This window comes from Trachypithecus francoisi, unplaced genomic scaffold, assembly GCF_009764315.1.
Source record: "Trachypithecus francoisi isolate TF-2019V2 unplaced genomic scaffold, Tfra_2.0 Lachesis_group17, whole genome shotgun sequence".
NCBI lineage: Eukaryota > Metazoa > Chordata > Mammalia > Primates > Cercopithecidae > Trachypithecus > Trachypithecus francoisi.
In genome coordinates, this window is record NW_022681462.1 from 69,425,552 (window position 1) to 69,441,878 (window position 16,327).

The 16,327-nt window shown below is 36.2% G+C and overlaps 1 protein-coding gene across 11 annotated transcripts in view; it reads left to right on the top strand.

The window, feature by feature from the left end:
• The window catches only part of HNRNPLL (heterogeneous nuclear ribonucleoprotein L like), a 39,541-nt gene that overhangs the window by 11,275 nt on the left and 11,939 nt on the right, over positions 1 to 16,327 (top strand). For 4 of the 11 annotated variants that reach the window (XM_033175974.1, XM_033175985.1, XM_033175976.1 and 1 more), the window contains 6 exons: positions 1,101 to 1,219; positions 5,964 to 6,201; positions 7,848 to 7,933; positions 9,936 to 10,032; positions 10,119 to 10,191; positions 14,423 to 14,494. In XM_033175974.1, the coding sequence (XP_033031865.1) occupies positions 1,101 to 1,219; positions 5,964 to 6,201; positions 7,848 to 7,933; positions 9,936 to 10,032; positions 10,119 to 10,191; positions 14,423 to 14,494 (685 nt within the window). The remainder of the gene's footprint in view (positions 1 to 1,100; positions 1,220 to 5,963; positions 6,202 to 7,847; positions 7,934 to 9,935; positions 10,033 to 10,118; positions 10,192 to 14,422; positions 14,495 to 16,327) is intronic. The other 7 variants (XM_033175984.1, XM_033175982.1, XM_033175983.1 and 4 more) reach the window with 4 other exon arrangements.

Consider the following 16,327-nt stretch of genomic DNA (forward strand, 5'->3'; position numbering starts at 1 on the left):
GCTAAGTGAGTATCTTCAAGTTATAGTGGGACTGGATAATGAATTAAACAAGAACAAAAGATGATACAAATCTACATTACAGGAAAGATAAGTATATTATCTTCATGTTGAGGAAAAACTTAATTGGAACTTTTTGTTCATTTGGACTAGTTGAGATTTTGATTTTATGGAGGTGAGACTGAAATAATGAGTATCAAATATGCTTCCAGTTGTAGCATGCCCTGTGTATCTGCTAAATTTTCTTTCTGAGATTTTCTTGAAGTTGAAATGTTATTAAATAACATCTTTGTACTTCTTACTGAGATAGAATGCTCCCTTTTTAGATAATAAACATTTTAAAACAAACGATTATTTTATTCTCATATCCTTTTGCTAACTTGTGAATTGCGATTTGGTTTGGGATTTAAAAAATGTTTACTTTTTTTACTTTTTTTTTTTGAGGCGGAGTCTCGCTCAGTCGCCCAGACTGGAGTGCAGTGGTATGATCTTGGCTCACTGCAAGCTCCGCCTCCCGTGTTCACACCATTCTCCTGCCTCAGCCTCCCAAGTAGCTGGGACTACAGGCGCCCGCCGCCACGCCTGGCTAATTTTTTGCATTTTTAGTAGAGACGGGGTTTCACTGTGTTAGCCAGGATGGGGTCAATCTCCTGACCTCGTGATCCGCCCGCCTCAGCCTCCCAGAGTTCTGGGAAAAATGTTTACTTTTTAAGCAGATTTGAATTTACTAAAAGATGCAATTCAAGTTAGACTTAAAAATTTTTTTTTTTTTTTTTTAAGACGGAGTCTCACTTTGTCACCCAGGCTGGAGTGCAGTGGCACGATCTCGGCTCACTGCAAACTCCAGCTCCCGGATCGAAGCCATTCTTCTGCCTCAGCCTCCACGGTAGCTGGGACTACAGGCCTGTGCCACCACTCCTGGCTAAGTTTTTTATTTTTAGTAGAGATGGGGTTTCACCATGTTGGCCAGGCTGGTCTTGAACCCCTGACATCAAGTGATCCGCCCACCTCGACCTCCCAAAGTGCAGGGATTACAGGCATGAGCCACCGCGTTCAGCCTTAGACTTAAAAATTTTTAACTAGAAATTATTTTCTCTTGCTAGGAGGCAGGTGGAAGTCATCATAAAGTTTCTGTTTCACCCGTCGTCCATGTTCGAGGACTCTGTGAATCTGTGGTGGAAGCAGACCTTGTGGAAGCGCTGGAAAAATTTGGGACAATATGGTAAGGACGATAGGGACTTCATGTAGATTGAAAACAGTGTGGTAGAATAATCCTTGCTTGCTTGTTACAAGCCTTGATGTTTAGCATAGTAAATATTGTTTGTATATATAAACAAAGTAGGATCTATTGTTTGCCTATGACTGTATTTCTTTGGAACGTTTTAAGCCTGCTATTTTTAACCTTCCTGGGTGATGCATGGATGTATTTTTGTGGAGCTATCTATGATCACTTCTCACTCCCCAGCAAAGTTGTATAAAGAAATTATGTGCACTTTTCATCTGATTTTCAAATGAGTACATGAGTCCTGCTCAAACACTCTTTAAACCAGTGAGTTGATTACACGCTTCATCTTGAGAGTTTTGAGTAGTGATGCTTAAATATTGATTTTTTTCTTCTTCATTTTGGAATATTTAGGAATTGGCAACTAAAAGTAAGTAGATTAAGGGTAGACATTATTTGTTTAGGTGCATATTTCTGTAAATTCTTTTGTTTATGTGCATACTACTATGAGTTCTTTTTATTTTTTGAGACAGGGTCTCACTCTGTTGCCCAAGCTGGAGTGTAGTGGCACATTGATGGCTCACTGGAGCCTCCACCCCCTGAGCCCAGTTATCCTCCCATTTTGTCCTCCCTAATGGCTAGTGCTACAGACACATACCACTATGCCTGGGTAATTTAAAAAATAATTTTGTGGAGATGGGGGTCTCTTAACATTGCCCCAGCTGCTGTCGTGGACTCAAGCTGTCCTCCCACCTCAGCCTCCAAAAGTGCTGGGATTATAGGCTCTGAGTTCTTAATGCAAATCGTGAGCAATATTTTATCCTAGTTTGTCTTCCTTTTGTGCGTTGTATTCACACAGGTTCCCCCTGTCTCTTCCCACACCTGGTGTATGCTTAATAATATTAACTTAAGTGAAAATGTAATTAGAAAAGTGAATCTGCTGCCAAAAATAGACACTCAAAAATTCTAAATTATTTTTGGAGTATGCCCGGCTGTTGTTCTTTTCTTAGTATAGATAATCTAGAGTTGATTTTATTATTTTTTTCTTGATGAATATGTTTAGAGCTTTTATTATAGCTACCGAAGACACAGATCAAGTTGAAGTATATAAATAGAAGAGAAATTTCAGTGTATTTTCTCAGATACTTACCCTTACTGCTTCAATTTTATAAAAATTCATGGTTAAGTTTTTGAGTATTGAGAGGATAATGCATAGATAGCGAGGTAGTGATCAGAGGTATCCAGCAGAGTATATCCAGCAGAAATGGATTATTTCTTCAAAGGAATAGTAGTGTTAGGTGATACCTTCCATCATGGTATAATTTTATTTTCTTGGGTGACCTCATTGAGAAGTAAATGACTTGGCAAACACACATTAACCTTGGACGTACAAATTGAGAATCCATGTGGGCATAGTAAAGTTTGTATGTTGAAAGGGTATCACTAAGTTGATTATATCAATTCTCAGTCATTTGGAGTGGATATTGGAATTAAATCTGTGTGGAGAGTTACATATTAAGTAGACAGACTCCTTAGACCTTTAGTCTTGCTGTTGGCAGTAGACTAACCCTAGTCTCTATAAGGACCTTCTAATGATTATATAAGTGGCACGTTGTCCTGTGGAATTATAAAGAGGTGGGTGTCTGTGGTTTATTTTTCTTCTATTCTTGTATATTTAGGGCTTTAAAATTTATTTTCTTAGGCAGATGTCAGAAAACAAGTTGATGAGCAAATACAAATGGAAACTTTGGGAAGCAGTAACTATTTTGATGTTAATTAGTACCATGACCTGAAGGTTAGGGATTAAAGAAAGAACTATTTTAAGTTAGTAATTTGAATTACTCCTGGGTGGCCTTTGCATTTTTAGCCTCTAGGTTGTTTGATACTTAGTCTCCGCTAAAGTCTTCTGTATGTGAATGTCATTCAGTTAATTTGCGTCATATGCCCTCAAGATTGGTAGTTATGTGTTTAGAAAAGTCTGTGAAATAATTGGAACAAATTAGTGTGTAATTAAGAGCTTAATTGGCATAAATAAGTATAATAGGAGTTTCAGTTGTATGAAATGAACTTGCATAAGAGGTGGCTGCTATTAAGGCTGAAAGAACCTTGAACAGACTCCAGTAGAAATTTTGCTTCAAAATGTTACAATTTGGGACCTTTCCCTTTATTTAATGGAAGGTGTGGGATTATAAACAGTATAGAAACTGTTTATATTAAAATGGTGAATTACCAAGTTCAATATATAGTATGCTTATATCTAGAAACTAGATGCATAGGAAAGAAGCTCAGAAGAAAATATAACAAGATACTAAGAATGGTTGTGTTGTGTCAGGATAAAATTGTTTGTATTTGTTAACTTGTTATTTTTCTATACTGTATGAATTACAATCAAAAGAATATTTAAAATATATTCTAAGTCTCTAACAGGCCAATAAATAATTTACTTCTGTACCTGTATTAGTCTGTTGTTACATTGCTATACTGCTATAAAGATGTACTTCAGAGTGGGTAATTTATAAAGAAAAGACATTTAATCGGCTCATGGTTCTGCAGGATATACAGTCTTCTGCTTCTGGAGTGGCCTCAGAAAACTTAGAATCATGGCAAAAGGTGAAGGGGAAGTAGGCACGTCTTTATATAGCCAGCAGGAGAGAGAGAGAAAAAAAGAGAGAGGGAGAGAGAGCGCGCACACAAAGGGGGAGGTGTCACACACTGTCAAACAACCAGATCTTGTGTCAGGATACAGCACTAGGGGGATAGTGCTAAGCTATTAGAAACCACCCCCATGATCCAGTCACCTCCCACTAGGCCCCACCTCCTACACTGGTGATGACAATTCAATACGAGGTTTGGATGGGGACACAGAGCCAAACCATATCAGTACCTTTATAATTTTCTGTTTTCATATGGCATTATTAGCATAATGACATAAATTTAGTAATACATTTAGATATTAATAACTAACTTTTTTATTTTGTGAAAGACGATTTTTTCTTCTTGAATTTCTTTAGCATAGACCTGATACCAGGGTTTTCTGTTTTCCATGTGCAAGACTTTAGAACTTCAGTGAAGCGTCTGTGTTTCTAAAAGGAATGTCTCCTGGGATTTATATCTTGCACTTTTAGTTGGTAAATACTTAAATCCAACACCTTGTTTTTGTACTTCTTTAAGTTTGAATGATATGGGGGGGGAAACTAACAAGCCCCCTAGATTAACAAATATGTGCCAGCCTCTGTTTCTAGCTTCTGAGGACATAAAGATGAATGAGGAAAGATTAAAAAAATATAATACAGTAATAGTTACCTTTTATTGAGGGTGTACAATGTGCAAGGCAATCTGCTTAGCAGTTTGTATGTAGTAACTCTAATCTTGACAATTCTCCAAGTTTTATCAATGAAGAGGCTGACATTTATTATAATAATAATTTGCCAGGCTGTAAGGTGATCTGTTTCTTATTAATACCGTACCATTTGTCAGTTTCCACAGTGTAGCAGTAGGTCCTGGATGCCTGATTGAGAAACAGTGATGTCACTGAGTACTGGACCCGACATTTCTTTGACCTTCTGCTGTTACTAAAACCACTTAATTGTATTTTAAAGCATTTTTAAGGTTCTTGTTCCTGTGAATAGAGGACATGTTTCCCCCATTGTGATCCATGTGCTGTGTCTGCCTTCCACCCTTCCTTTACTTCTTTATTCTTCATTTCCTGTTTTAAAATGTATCTCCTCCAAAAAGAATTACTTAATGTGTTGTATTTTGGGGTTTTTTGGCTGCTTTGTCTCTCTAGTAAAGAGTATACTATGAAAAGTAAACATCTTACCTTCCTGCTCATAGACAATCATGATTGCCATATTCTAATGAATATTTTTCATGGATGGTTAATTTTTCATGGATGGTAAAAATGTTTCGGAGGGGATTATTTGTATGAACTTTGGAACTTTGGTCAGTCTATAGTTGCTTCCGTTTATATCTGTTTTAAAAGTAAAGTCAGTTCTTAGCTGTTAGTGTGGATGTTTATTCAAGAAGATTCAAGAGAGGTTAGTAGTTTCTGCTGTTAAGTAGGGATTCTCCCTGCCAACCTTCTGTTGAGTTTAGTCTCCGTTGGTTTCTGTGTCTTTGAAATTTTCTAATACTGCTTCGGAGTAGCACCCCAAAGAATAAACTGGGTTGTCTTGTTAGTAACTAATAACAGGTAATTGTTTTTGAGGAGATCATGAGGTAGATAAACTTAATCACTGGGAGATAAGCTTTCATATGTGTACATCTACCTGGTGTACCACAATTCTTTGGATGATTTAAGAGTTGATTTGCCTTATGCCTGTCATCCCAGCACTTTGGGAGGCTGAGGTGGGCGGATCATGAGGTCAGGAGATCGAGACCATCCTTGCTAACATAGTGAAACCCTATCTCTACAGAAAATATAAAAAATTAGCTGGGCATGGTAGCGGGCATCTGTAGTCCCAGCTACTAAGGAGGCTGAGGCAATAGAATGTTGTGAACCTGGGAGGCGGAGCTTGCAGTGAGCCCAGATCGCGCCACTGCATTCCAGCCTGGGTGACAGAGAGAGACTCTATCTCAAAAAAAAAAAAAAAAAAGTTGACTTCCATTGAAAACAGGTAGTGAAGAGTACTAATCTGTGGGATTTGACACATTTTTATTAAAGTCTGCTTTTACCTAATTGAGAACAAATAATGTTAATGGAACTTCCTGTGTTTTTGTGTTTCCTCCTTATCTCCCTTTTCAGCTATGTGATGATGATGCCATTTAAACGGCAGGCTCTAGTGGAATTTGAAAACATAGATAGTGCCAAAGAATGTGTGACATTTGCTGCAGATGAACCCGTGTACATTGCTGGTCAACAGGCTTTTTTCAACTATTCTACAAGCAAAAGGATCACTAGGCCAGGAAATACTGATGATCCATCAGGAGGCAACAAAGTTCTTCTGCTCTCAATTCAGAATCCGCTTTATCCAATTACAGTGGTATGTGTTTCAGTATGACAAATGAAATTAAAAGTGATTTTGCAATTTGTGTCCAGAGTGACTGATCTGTAGTTTTTCCATTACCATCTAGATACTAGAAAACAGCTTTTTTAATTTTGAAAATTAATCTTGACTATCAAGTTTAATGAACAAAGAAAAAATGCTGAGCACTGTAGTTAAAAAGATAAGCACAGTTGTCATAATTAAATAGGCACATTGAAATTTTTAATGTATAATCAGTACCAGTGTTGGTTTTGATAATAAGGAATTATAGAGACTTGTTTGAAATGGTTCAAAAAATCTCTGTCACACATATGCCAGCATATGTATAAGAACATCTACTAGGTAATGACAGAATCCCATGTTACGGTAAGATGCACATATCATTTTGAACTATTTTGCAACAGCTTGTTAAAAATCTGTCTTTGATTTACTTTAAATTCCCTGCTTCTTTACTCTTTTGAAAAGTGTTACTGGTGATAAGCTAGTAACACAGACACTTGATTTTTGTAATGAATAGAAGAACATCATAGTAAGCGAAACTTCAGTTGGTATCATATGTAGTCTGGGCATATGATATTGGGACGTAAACTTAAAGCATAAGATATTCTTTAGATTTACTTAGACATTTTGTATCTTAAATATAGACTTATAAATCTATAGTATTAATATATTTATAATATTCAGTGTTGGGAAAACATATAAGTAATACAGTGTAGGTACTCTGGTTTTTGTTATATCTCTGGTGTGTAACAATGCAACTGTAAATTATAGGTGCTCAAGAAATTTCGTGTTAGTTGAATAATTACTCCTAAGTAGGTATTTAGAATCTTAGATGACTCAGGCGTCTTGTTTAGTGACATCTGTTTGGTCTTCCTTGGGTCTTTTCTTTATAGCCATTATCCCTTGAAAAATGAGTACCAGAGTTGTTCCAATATTAGCTCTTAATACATATTTATTACTATAATGCAAGTGATTATAATATTAAACATTTCAGAGTCATATTTGGAAAAAATACTCATTGATTATAGTTTTGGTTTATTTTATATCATCAGAAGTTATTTTAGTCACCTATTAAGAAAATAACAATTGAGGATTCATTTAGGAGATGAAATAGGTGACAGTGCTTTTCAAATGTTCCACTGGAACTTCTTTAATGTGGGTGTATTGGGTAGGTGAAGAAATAACTTAAGATTTATTAAAGTGTAATAATTTTAGGCCAGTATGGTGGTTCATGCCTGTAATCCTAGTATTTTGGGAGACTGAGGTAGTAGGATTCCTTGAGCTCAGGAGTTTGAGGCAGCCTGGGCAACATAGTGAGACTCTGTCTCTACAAAAAATGAAAAATTAACCTTGTGTGGTGGTGCATGCCTTGAAGTCTCAAGCTACTCGGGACGCTGAGGTGGGAGGATCGTTTCAGCCTGGGAAGTCAGGGCTGTAGGGAACTGTGATCATGCCACTGCGCTCTAGCCTGGGCAACAGTGTGAGACCCTGTCTCAAAAAAAAAGTAATAATTTAAAAATCTAATTTTATTAATCAGTAGAAATGACATCTTGACAGTTGATGGTTTTTAGGTAAAACGAAGTATAGCATTAATGTTTTTCCAAATGTAAAGTGTGAAGAAATCTTGTTCTTTTCCTTCATAGGATGTTTTATATACTGTCTGCAACCCTGTTGGCAAAGTGCAGCGTATTGTTATATTCAAAAGAAATGGGATACAAGCAATGGTTGAATATCCTTTATTTGTAAATTTTTATTGATGTGTAATTCATGTGGATCTTATTTTTTCTGGCTTAAGCATTTCTAGACTTTCTTTCTAGAAAGAAAGAAAGTTTACTTTCTCCTCTCACAAAAATCTACGTGACTTAGATTTAAAAAATGAAACTGCAGTACTCATAGGGAATTTTACTATTTATAAGAATGACTTGCTACCAGAAAGGAATCTAGTGCTTCCTCTTTAAGCTGTTAAATAACACTATTTGAAGATATGTACACTTGTACTATTTTGGAATTTATCCCAAGTGAACTTTTCTGACTCTCTCTTTAAAATAGTTTGGAAGGCCGGGCGCGATGGCTCAAGCCTGTAATCCCAGCACTTTGGGAGGCCGAGACGGGCGGATCACGAGGTCAGGAGATCGAGACCATCCTGGCTAATACGGTGAAACCCTGTCTCTACTAAAAAATACAAAAAACTAGCCGGGCGAGGTGGCGGGCGCCTGTAGTCCCAGCTACTCGGGAGGCTGAGGCAGAAGAATGGCGTAAACCTGGGGGCGGAGCTTGCAGTGAGCTGAGATCTGGCCACTGCACTCCAGCCTGGGCGACAGAGCGAGACTCCGTCTCAAAAAAAATAAATAAATAAAATAAAATAAAATAAAATAAAATAGTTTGGAAGTACCAAAACTTTAGAGTCAGTAAAATCTTACCTTTTTTTATTGAACCTTTAAAATGGTAATGTTTTATGTAAGAACTTCTTTATGTTAAATTTGTCATACGTTGAGTAAAAAGAGCAAGTTTTACAAAATAGTATAGATAATACTCTTTCCCCCAAGCTGGACCCATCTTGAAAAATAATAAGAGAAAACCCCAACCTACGTGTGCATGTGTATGCATAGAAAAAGGTAGGGATATACAGCAGACTCTTTAATAGTGCTTACTTCTGGCAAGGCACTTTTGTTTTTTTGTTTTTTGGCCTTATATACCTTTGTGATTTTATTTTTTTAAAATTATGGGCTTAAGTAATTTTTTTAAAACACTGATAAAATTTTAGATAAAGTATTATAAAACTCTGCCTTCTCAGATATATATAAAAATCATGTATTTTGTTTTGTATTATTTTGGCTCTTTGTAATGTTCTTCTTAAAGAGTAAAATCTTTTCTGTTTCAAGGTTGCAAGTTGTCCTTTGCTAGGGAATGGGACCATGCTCCATTATCTCCTCTGCTTTCCAATTTATAAAGTACTAATGATGACCTAAAAGAATTAAGGTAGATAGTTTGGTTGTATTGTTTTCTTTGGTACCCTTGATTATTATTTTTTTTTAAGACAGAGTTTCGCTTTTTGTTGCCCAGGGTGGTTAAGTGATTCTCCTGTCTCAGCCTCCCGAGTAGCTGGAATGACAGGCACCCGCCACCACACCTGGCTAAGTTTTGTATTTTTAGTAGAGACGGGGCTTCACCATGTTGGCCAGGCTGGTCTCGAACTCCTGAGCTGCCTCAGCCTCCCAAAGTGCTGGGATTACAGGTATGAGCCACTGTGCCCAGCCACCCTTGATCTTAAAAATAAATTCTCCTGGCCAGGCGCAGTGGCTCACGTCTGTGATCCCAGCACTTTGAGAGGCCAAGGTGGGTGGATCACGAAGTCAAGAGATCGAGACCATCCTGGCCAACATGGTGAAACCCTGTGTCTGCTAAAAAAAATAAAAAATCAGCTGGGTGTGGTGGCGCACACCTGTAGTCCCAGCTACTCGGGAGGCTGAGGCAGGAGAATTGCTTGAACCTGGGAGGTGGAGGTTGCAGTGAGCCCAGATTGCGCCACTGCATTCCAGCCTGGCGACAGAGCAAGACTCCGTCTCAAAAACAAAACAAAACAGACAATTCTGTTAAAATTCATCCTGAAATAGGTAAAACATTTCCAGAAATAAAAGAACTATTTCTGATTATTTTCAATCCTGTCCTTTGGGAGTGAATAATGATTAAGTATCAGATACCTTAAAGCAAATTTCCTTAATAGAGCTTATGTTTGAATCAGTCCTTTGTGCCCAGAAAGCTAAAGCAGCACTCAATGGAGCTGATATATATGCTGGATGTTGCACACTAAAAATTGAATATGCACGGGTAAATATTTTTTTCAACACCCTACCAAAGAAATATTTATGCTTTGGATATACAGTTTGAACTTACATTATTTTCAATCTTAACAGCCAACTCGTCTAAATGTTATTAGGAATGACAATGACAGTTGGGACTACACTAAACCATATTTGGGAAGACGAGGTAGGTATTTCATGCATTTTAGAATGTACTTAATCTGCTGACAAATATTTACATGCAGTTAGATTCTTTTTTTCCTGAGATGAGCTAGTTCAAATGAAAACCTTGTTGATGAATGCTTTTGTTGCAAAAGGCCATGTAATGCTGGAAAATAACCTTGAACATTAGTGCCCCCTACTGGTATGTACTGAGCTATTTATATTTAGTTCAACAAGGAGCCCACACATTCAGGCACGCCCGCAGTTCAAGGACTTCCATTTCTCCAAGCAGCTCTCTCTCTTTGGAGGAGAGGAAACTGATTCAGAATATTCCTTACAAACTGCAAACTTGCACACTGCTTCTCTATGGAAAGGACTTTCCCCCAAGCTGGACGAGGCATTAAGAAGGATAGAGGACTCCAGCAGGCTGACTCTACACTTCATCATGCACAACATCGGCATCAGCAAAAAGCCCTCTGAAAAACTCAGACTCGCAATTCACCTTGACTGCATACTGCATGCACCATCACCCCAAGTTTTTAAAGGAGGACACTTAACAGTACTTCAGAATTGCATGGGATGAACACCATGATAGACTGTGCCCATTTATTCAAGTTGTATGTATATATTGGTCTGATTTCCCTTAAGGTTTCAGTTGTAGAAATTAAGACTTTCCACTAACGGAAACTAGACTTCATCTGCAATGTTGTAAATCTTAATGCCCATTACTGTAACTGTTTGCAGCTTAGATTCAAATTGTTAATTGGCAAATAATGAGGACCAGTTTATTAACAGGTCTTGGGAATTGGTAACGCTCAACCAATCCACACAGATAGTAAAAATAAAAGGATTAGAAAGGTGCACAATTGCTGCACTTGTTTACTTTTTAATTTTTTTGTTTTTTTCTCAATTGTGGACACTGAACAGAAATTCTAACATAATGAAAAGGTGCATTATATGTGAAAGATGTTCTTCTGTGTGGTTTGATTTTTGTAAAGTGGCTGTTTATAAGTTGTCACTTTTTGTAACAATTTAAGGTTATCACTGTGTCAATTTGTGTAACTAGAAATTTTGACATTTCAAATGTAGGTGAAAGTAACATGTCTGTTCAAGGTAGAATATATTTAAACTTGATAAATCTGAAAATAAGAGCATTTCATTTGAGATGCATCTTCACCTATAAGTGCTAGATTTCATGAGCATAAATTTGACTGATAAAATTGTTCAACTAACTGTGTAGCAATTCTGGAATATACAAATTAAAATGTGGATCTTGTAAAAACAAGGGGGCTGCAGTATTGGCTACATCTTAACTACAATATCAGTGTTTGAACCACAGGTTGGAAAAACTCAAGATAAGTATGTCTGTAAAAGTCAGTGACTAGAAAAAAATTTTATGGCATACAATATATCTTGGGCAGTGGGTACTCTATAGTGCATGTACTCTAGCAACAAGAAAAAGACAATGTGATGATTGATCTTTTGCATGTTTGCATATTTAGGACTTCTACATGATTGGCTCCTTTAACTCTCAATTCCCAGGAAATGATCTTGCCTCATGCATGAAATTGCAAATAGATTTGTTTTGTAATGCAGCTTTGGCTAGACCCCATGTTTTTCACTACTTATGGAAATCTGCTTGGCCTAGCTAGGGTTGGTGCAGTTGATGTCAGTATTAGAAAGCAAATCCTTAGCACTCAAACAACAGGACAAGTGGTTGATGAGGAATCTCTCACTTCTGTCAATTTACAGGTTTTGACCACTCGGTTTTGGTTTTTTTAAAAAAAAAATCATTTGAAATAGTTTTGGTTGCGGTTTTCTCAGGGTCTCTTTAAACAGGTATAGATAAGCTTATTTTAATAGTGTTTACATTTATTCTTTTGAAAGGTCTGAATTTACACAAAGCCAGCTGAGGTTAGTTCTTCATATAATTCTGGTTGGTCAGATAAGTTTGGAAATGTGTAAGGTAGATCAGTGAATAGTGAATTATAATTAAAGCAAGTAAAAGAGTTTTAGTTTATGGTTTCAAGGAAATTTTTTTGTTTTCTAATTCCTTACAGATATTTGTCTTGCAAGACCATAACAGTTTATGTTTTTGTTTCTGTAGAGCTCTTAGCTTACACTCAAGTTGATAGCTATTGAAACTGTTAGGTTGCTATCCCCAAATAAAGACCTTCATAAACTTTTTTTACCAAAAAAAAAAAAAAGCTATTTTAAAAACATAACTTCACTTTTTTCAAAGCCCTTTTCAGCTTGAGTTACGTTTTAGTGTAAAGAATCCCTAACCAGGATGCCAGGGAACCCCTCCAGAAATCTTAAAACCTGTAGATAGGTGCATCTTTTTGGGGAGAAGGTCCACAGCTTCCATCAGATCAGATGTCTCTAGGAAAGCTTACCACTGTTTAGAAACTGTTATATTTAGTGTTCAGCTTTCTGCTCACTTCTGTTTTACATGACCTATTAGGTAGTGAATACTTCAAGTGAAGTGAATTACTAATGAGAATATTTGGCTGAAAGATACCTTGGAAGATAATCTAACCCCTTCATTTATGAATGAAAATTGTTTCTGTGACTATACAGCAAACTAGTGGTTTAAATTGGAATCATCTGATTCCTTACCCAGTTCTCTTTCCTTTATGGCACACTGTTAACTGTATCAGTAAAACTGAGTCATGAAGACATTATGGTTGTGGTTTTAAGATTCCTAGGTCAGATAAGGAATTGTATTTAGTGTTTGATGGCAAATGCTTAAGCAGAGGAACATTAACAGAATGGATTAGTAGGCTAGATTGGCTCAAAAGGAGTGAGACTTGCATGATGAGAGATGTTAGAAGCCATGTAGTAGAAGGAACTGTGAATGTTAAGATTGAAGAAGAAATGACTTTGGGGAAATGGAGTCGGGGGACAGTCATAATAACTTCTCGAGCATTTAGAAGAAGTTTTGGACAATGACTTAATTGTCCAAAAGTAAGGCCCCAAATGGGGTAGAATATGGGTAGGGGATCAATTTCTATACAATATAAAAATTAATTTTCTCACAGTTTGGGGCTATCTGGAAATCTTCTTATTGGTTTTGGGTAAGCAGAAGCTAAATGGTCCCAACTGACAGAGATGATGTAAAAAGAATTTTTACATTGAATAAAAGTTAAACTAGATGGTGTCAGTCCATTTCAGTGCTACAATAACTTGGAATACATGATTAAAACTCTACTTCTCTAGACTGAAGTGAAAATTAAAGTATTTCTCATCTCCCATAAACCTCATTTGTTTAAGTGACTAAGGATATAGGTAAAGCCTCTCTGAATTTTCAAGGATTAGAATGACCAGAGTCTTAAGATTCATATTTTTAAAAATCTTATTGGGCACTGTAATTTCATCAGCAAACTTTCTAAAAGTATTGTACAATGATTTTTAAAATTTACTAACCAACATGGGAGGTGCTATTTTAGAAACTTGTAATTTTTTTGTTGATGTCTCTAATTAGATTTGTGAAAATTGGCATGCTTTTTCTGAAAATGTAGCTAGAATAAAAATTATCCTTTAGAGTATTGTAGTATTCTCATCCAATAATGTAGCCCCCTTGGTTAGCTTTATCTTGGCATCTTTAAAGTTTGGGGGTTGCTCATAGTCCTACCTGGTGTTAAGGTCAATAGACAATGACCTATTCATGATATAATATGAGCCAGTGATGTGAACATTTTCAGCTCTCAAGTCAGATGTTTGTAAATATGTGCATATACATGTAAAATACTCTGTGTTTACTGATTGTGAAACCATGTAATACAGGTTGTTGTTGGCTTATGCTGAAACTTCTTGAAAGAAGCCCACTTTGAAAATGTGTTGCTGTTGAAGCTAATAGTATGATTCAGGTACTGTCTTTCAAAAGTACTGCACTTAAAGCTTGTTTTAAAGACATGTATTGGTAAAAACTTCTGTACAGTGTCAAACCTCTAGCATTGTGTACATTCACTTTCTGAAAAGTATCCATTCTTCCTTAAATTTGAAAGTGTGATTGTATTTGGCATTTGCCAAAAAGATATATTCAAGTTAAGTGGAATTTGTTAGATAGAATTAATTTTTTACACTCTTGGTGTTGTATTTAAATTGGATATGAATGGATGTTTAAAGTTAACCAGGAATCATATTTCTTTTATGAATTGTTGTATTGGATGTTTTGAATGGGTGTTTCCCATCTGAGAACTCTGTTAAGTACTTGGGTCAAAATTGTTAAAATCATGTTTCTACTTTTGTGTCAGATAGAGGAAAGGGTCGCCAGAGACAAGCCATTTTGGGAGAACACCCTTCTTCGTTTAGACATGATGGCTATGGTAAGTTGTCAAGGCAGAAAGAAGGTAGTATAGATGAACTGTTTGACTTGCTGCATTTCTGATGAAGTATGGCACATTTCTTGTCTCTGTATTTTTCCTGTGCATCTGCCTCGGTTTATATGGGATCAGTCCCTTATAATGTACTCCCAGGACTTGTCCAAAATTTGTTTTCTTAGGATATTGATTATTAAAAAAAATCATTGAGATAAGTGAGAGCTACTAGTTGGGGATTGAATACTTTTTTGCCATTATATTTTGGTTTGGTTTTGATTTTTAATGGGTTCTGGCTTGTAAGAGGACCAGAAAGAAGAATTATTGTTCAGTAAGTGTATTTTCTTTCATTCCAGCAATTAGGAACAAAGAGGAATTTTGAGTAATAAAGGCAGAAAGAATAGGGTATTTGTCAAAAAGGAAACATGCTTTTGGTTAGACTCACCTTTTAGTTCTATAGCTGGTATTTTGGCTTCAGTTAAATTTGTTCATATTTATTCCCCTTTTAAAACTTCTCAGCTTTTACTGTTTGCTACGTTGACAAGGTTATGGAACCTAGAATAATAATCTGCCCCAGGAAAAAGTTAGGTAACATTAGGTATCAAACTGTTGTTCTTATAAGTAGATCTTTTAACTAGCTGTAAATGGTTTTAAAGTATTCTTTAGTTTTTAGTGGTAGTTATTGACTCTGCCTATTCTGTGCTTTAAAGTTGAAGCACAATACTATTAAAAGTGGCAGAAAATAGAAATTGCTATGTTGTAGTCTTGGGATTGGTCACTGAAAAGCACCTGGTATTGCCTGTTGTCCTAAATGGTTCAAATTGCCTACATATTTACTTTAACGACCATTCTTAGCTGTGAGTTTTAGCTTATTTTCTAGTGTTTTTCTTTTGAACTCTAGGAGAGTGTGTGTGTGTCTGTGTGTCTTCAAGGTTCCATAGTCTATATGGCAGAAAAGATTGAAACCATCTCTGTTTTGTCAAAACAGTAAGTGGGGTATAGAATGAAAATCTTACTACAGTTGGTTTAGTGAATGTGTACCTTGATTATTTTTCTGACTTATTCCTGTAACACAGTAAATATTAAACATGGTTGTATGGGTAGTTCTGATCCTGCAATAAAGAAACATTGGGTGTCTTTTGCACTTTGATAATGGAGGGTTACAAAAAATTTGCCGTTACAAGTTTGTAGTATAGTTGTAGAGTCATGGCAGTCAGCTGAAGGCTAAAACCTGTTTAAATATTTTGCCAAAGGGGATTAGAAACATTTGTGAAAGAATAAATGAAGGACAAGGAACTCTACTATAGTAGTGTGTAAACACATTTTTTCTTAGTATAAGTCTGCCTTCCTTTATAAAATTTTTACCGAAAAATAGTATAAACAAAATGTTATATACCCTGCAAAAATTTTTTATTTTTAAAAAGCCTATTGTGAAATTTTTTGAGAGTTGTGGGATTGTGTTAGGGAGGGTATCCATTCTGACCTGTCTCCATTAAGATATTTAACTCTGAGGTTAATTTGTTCTACTTTTCTAGGGAAGTAAGCAAAATGGGGTATAGGAGGAAAGAGAGTGAATAAAGAGGCAGAGAAGTGAAGTAAGATGAGTAATAGGGGAAAAAGCAAAGATGGGGATGTGTGCTAGTGATATTGAGCCTTTTTACAAATATTGCAAATCACAAATATATCCCTTCAGATCAGCAGTTCAGCAAAACAGGTTTACCTTGCATTTTGGAATCACCTTATAGATGACCTTTCTTTTTCCTATATGATGACCTATAAGGGAATAGAGTTAATTATGGTTCAGGACCCATAGATTCCATCAGAGTAAGTTTATTCATTGGT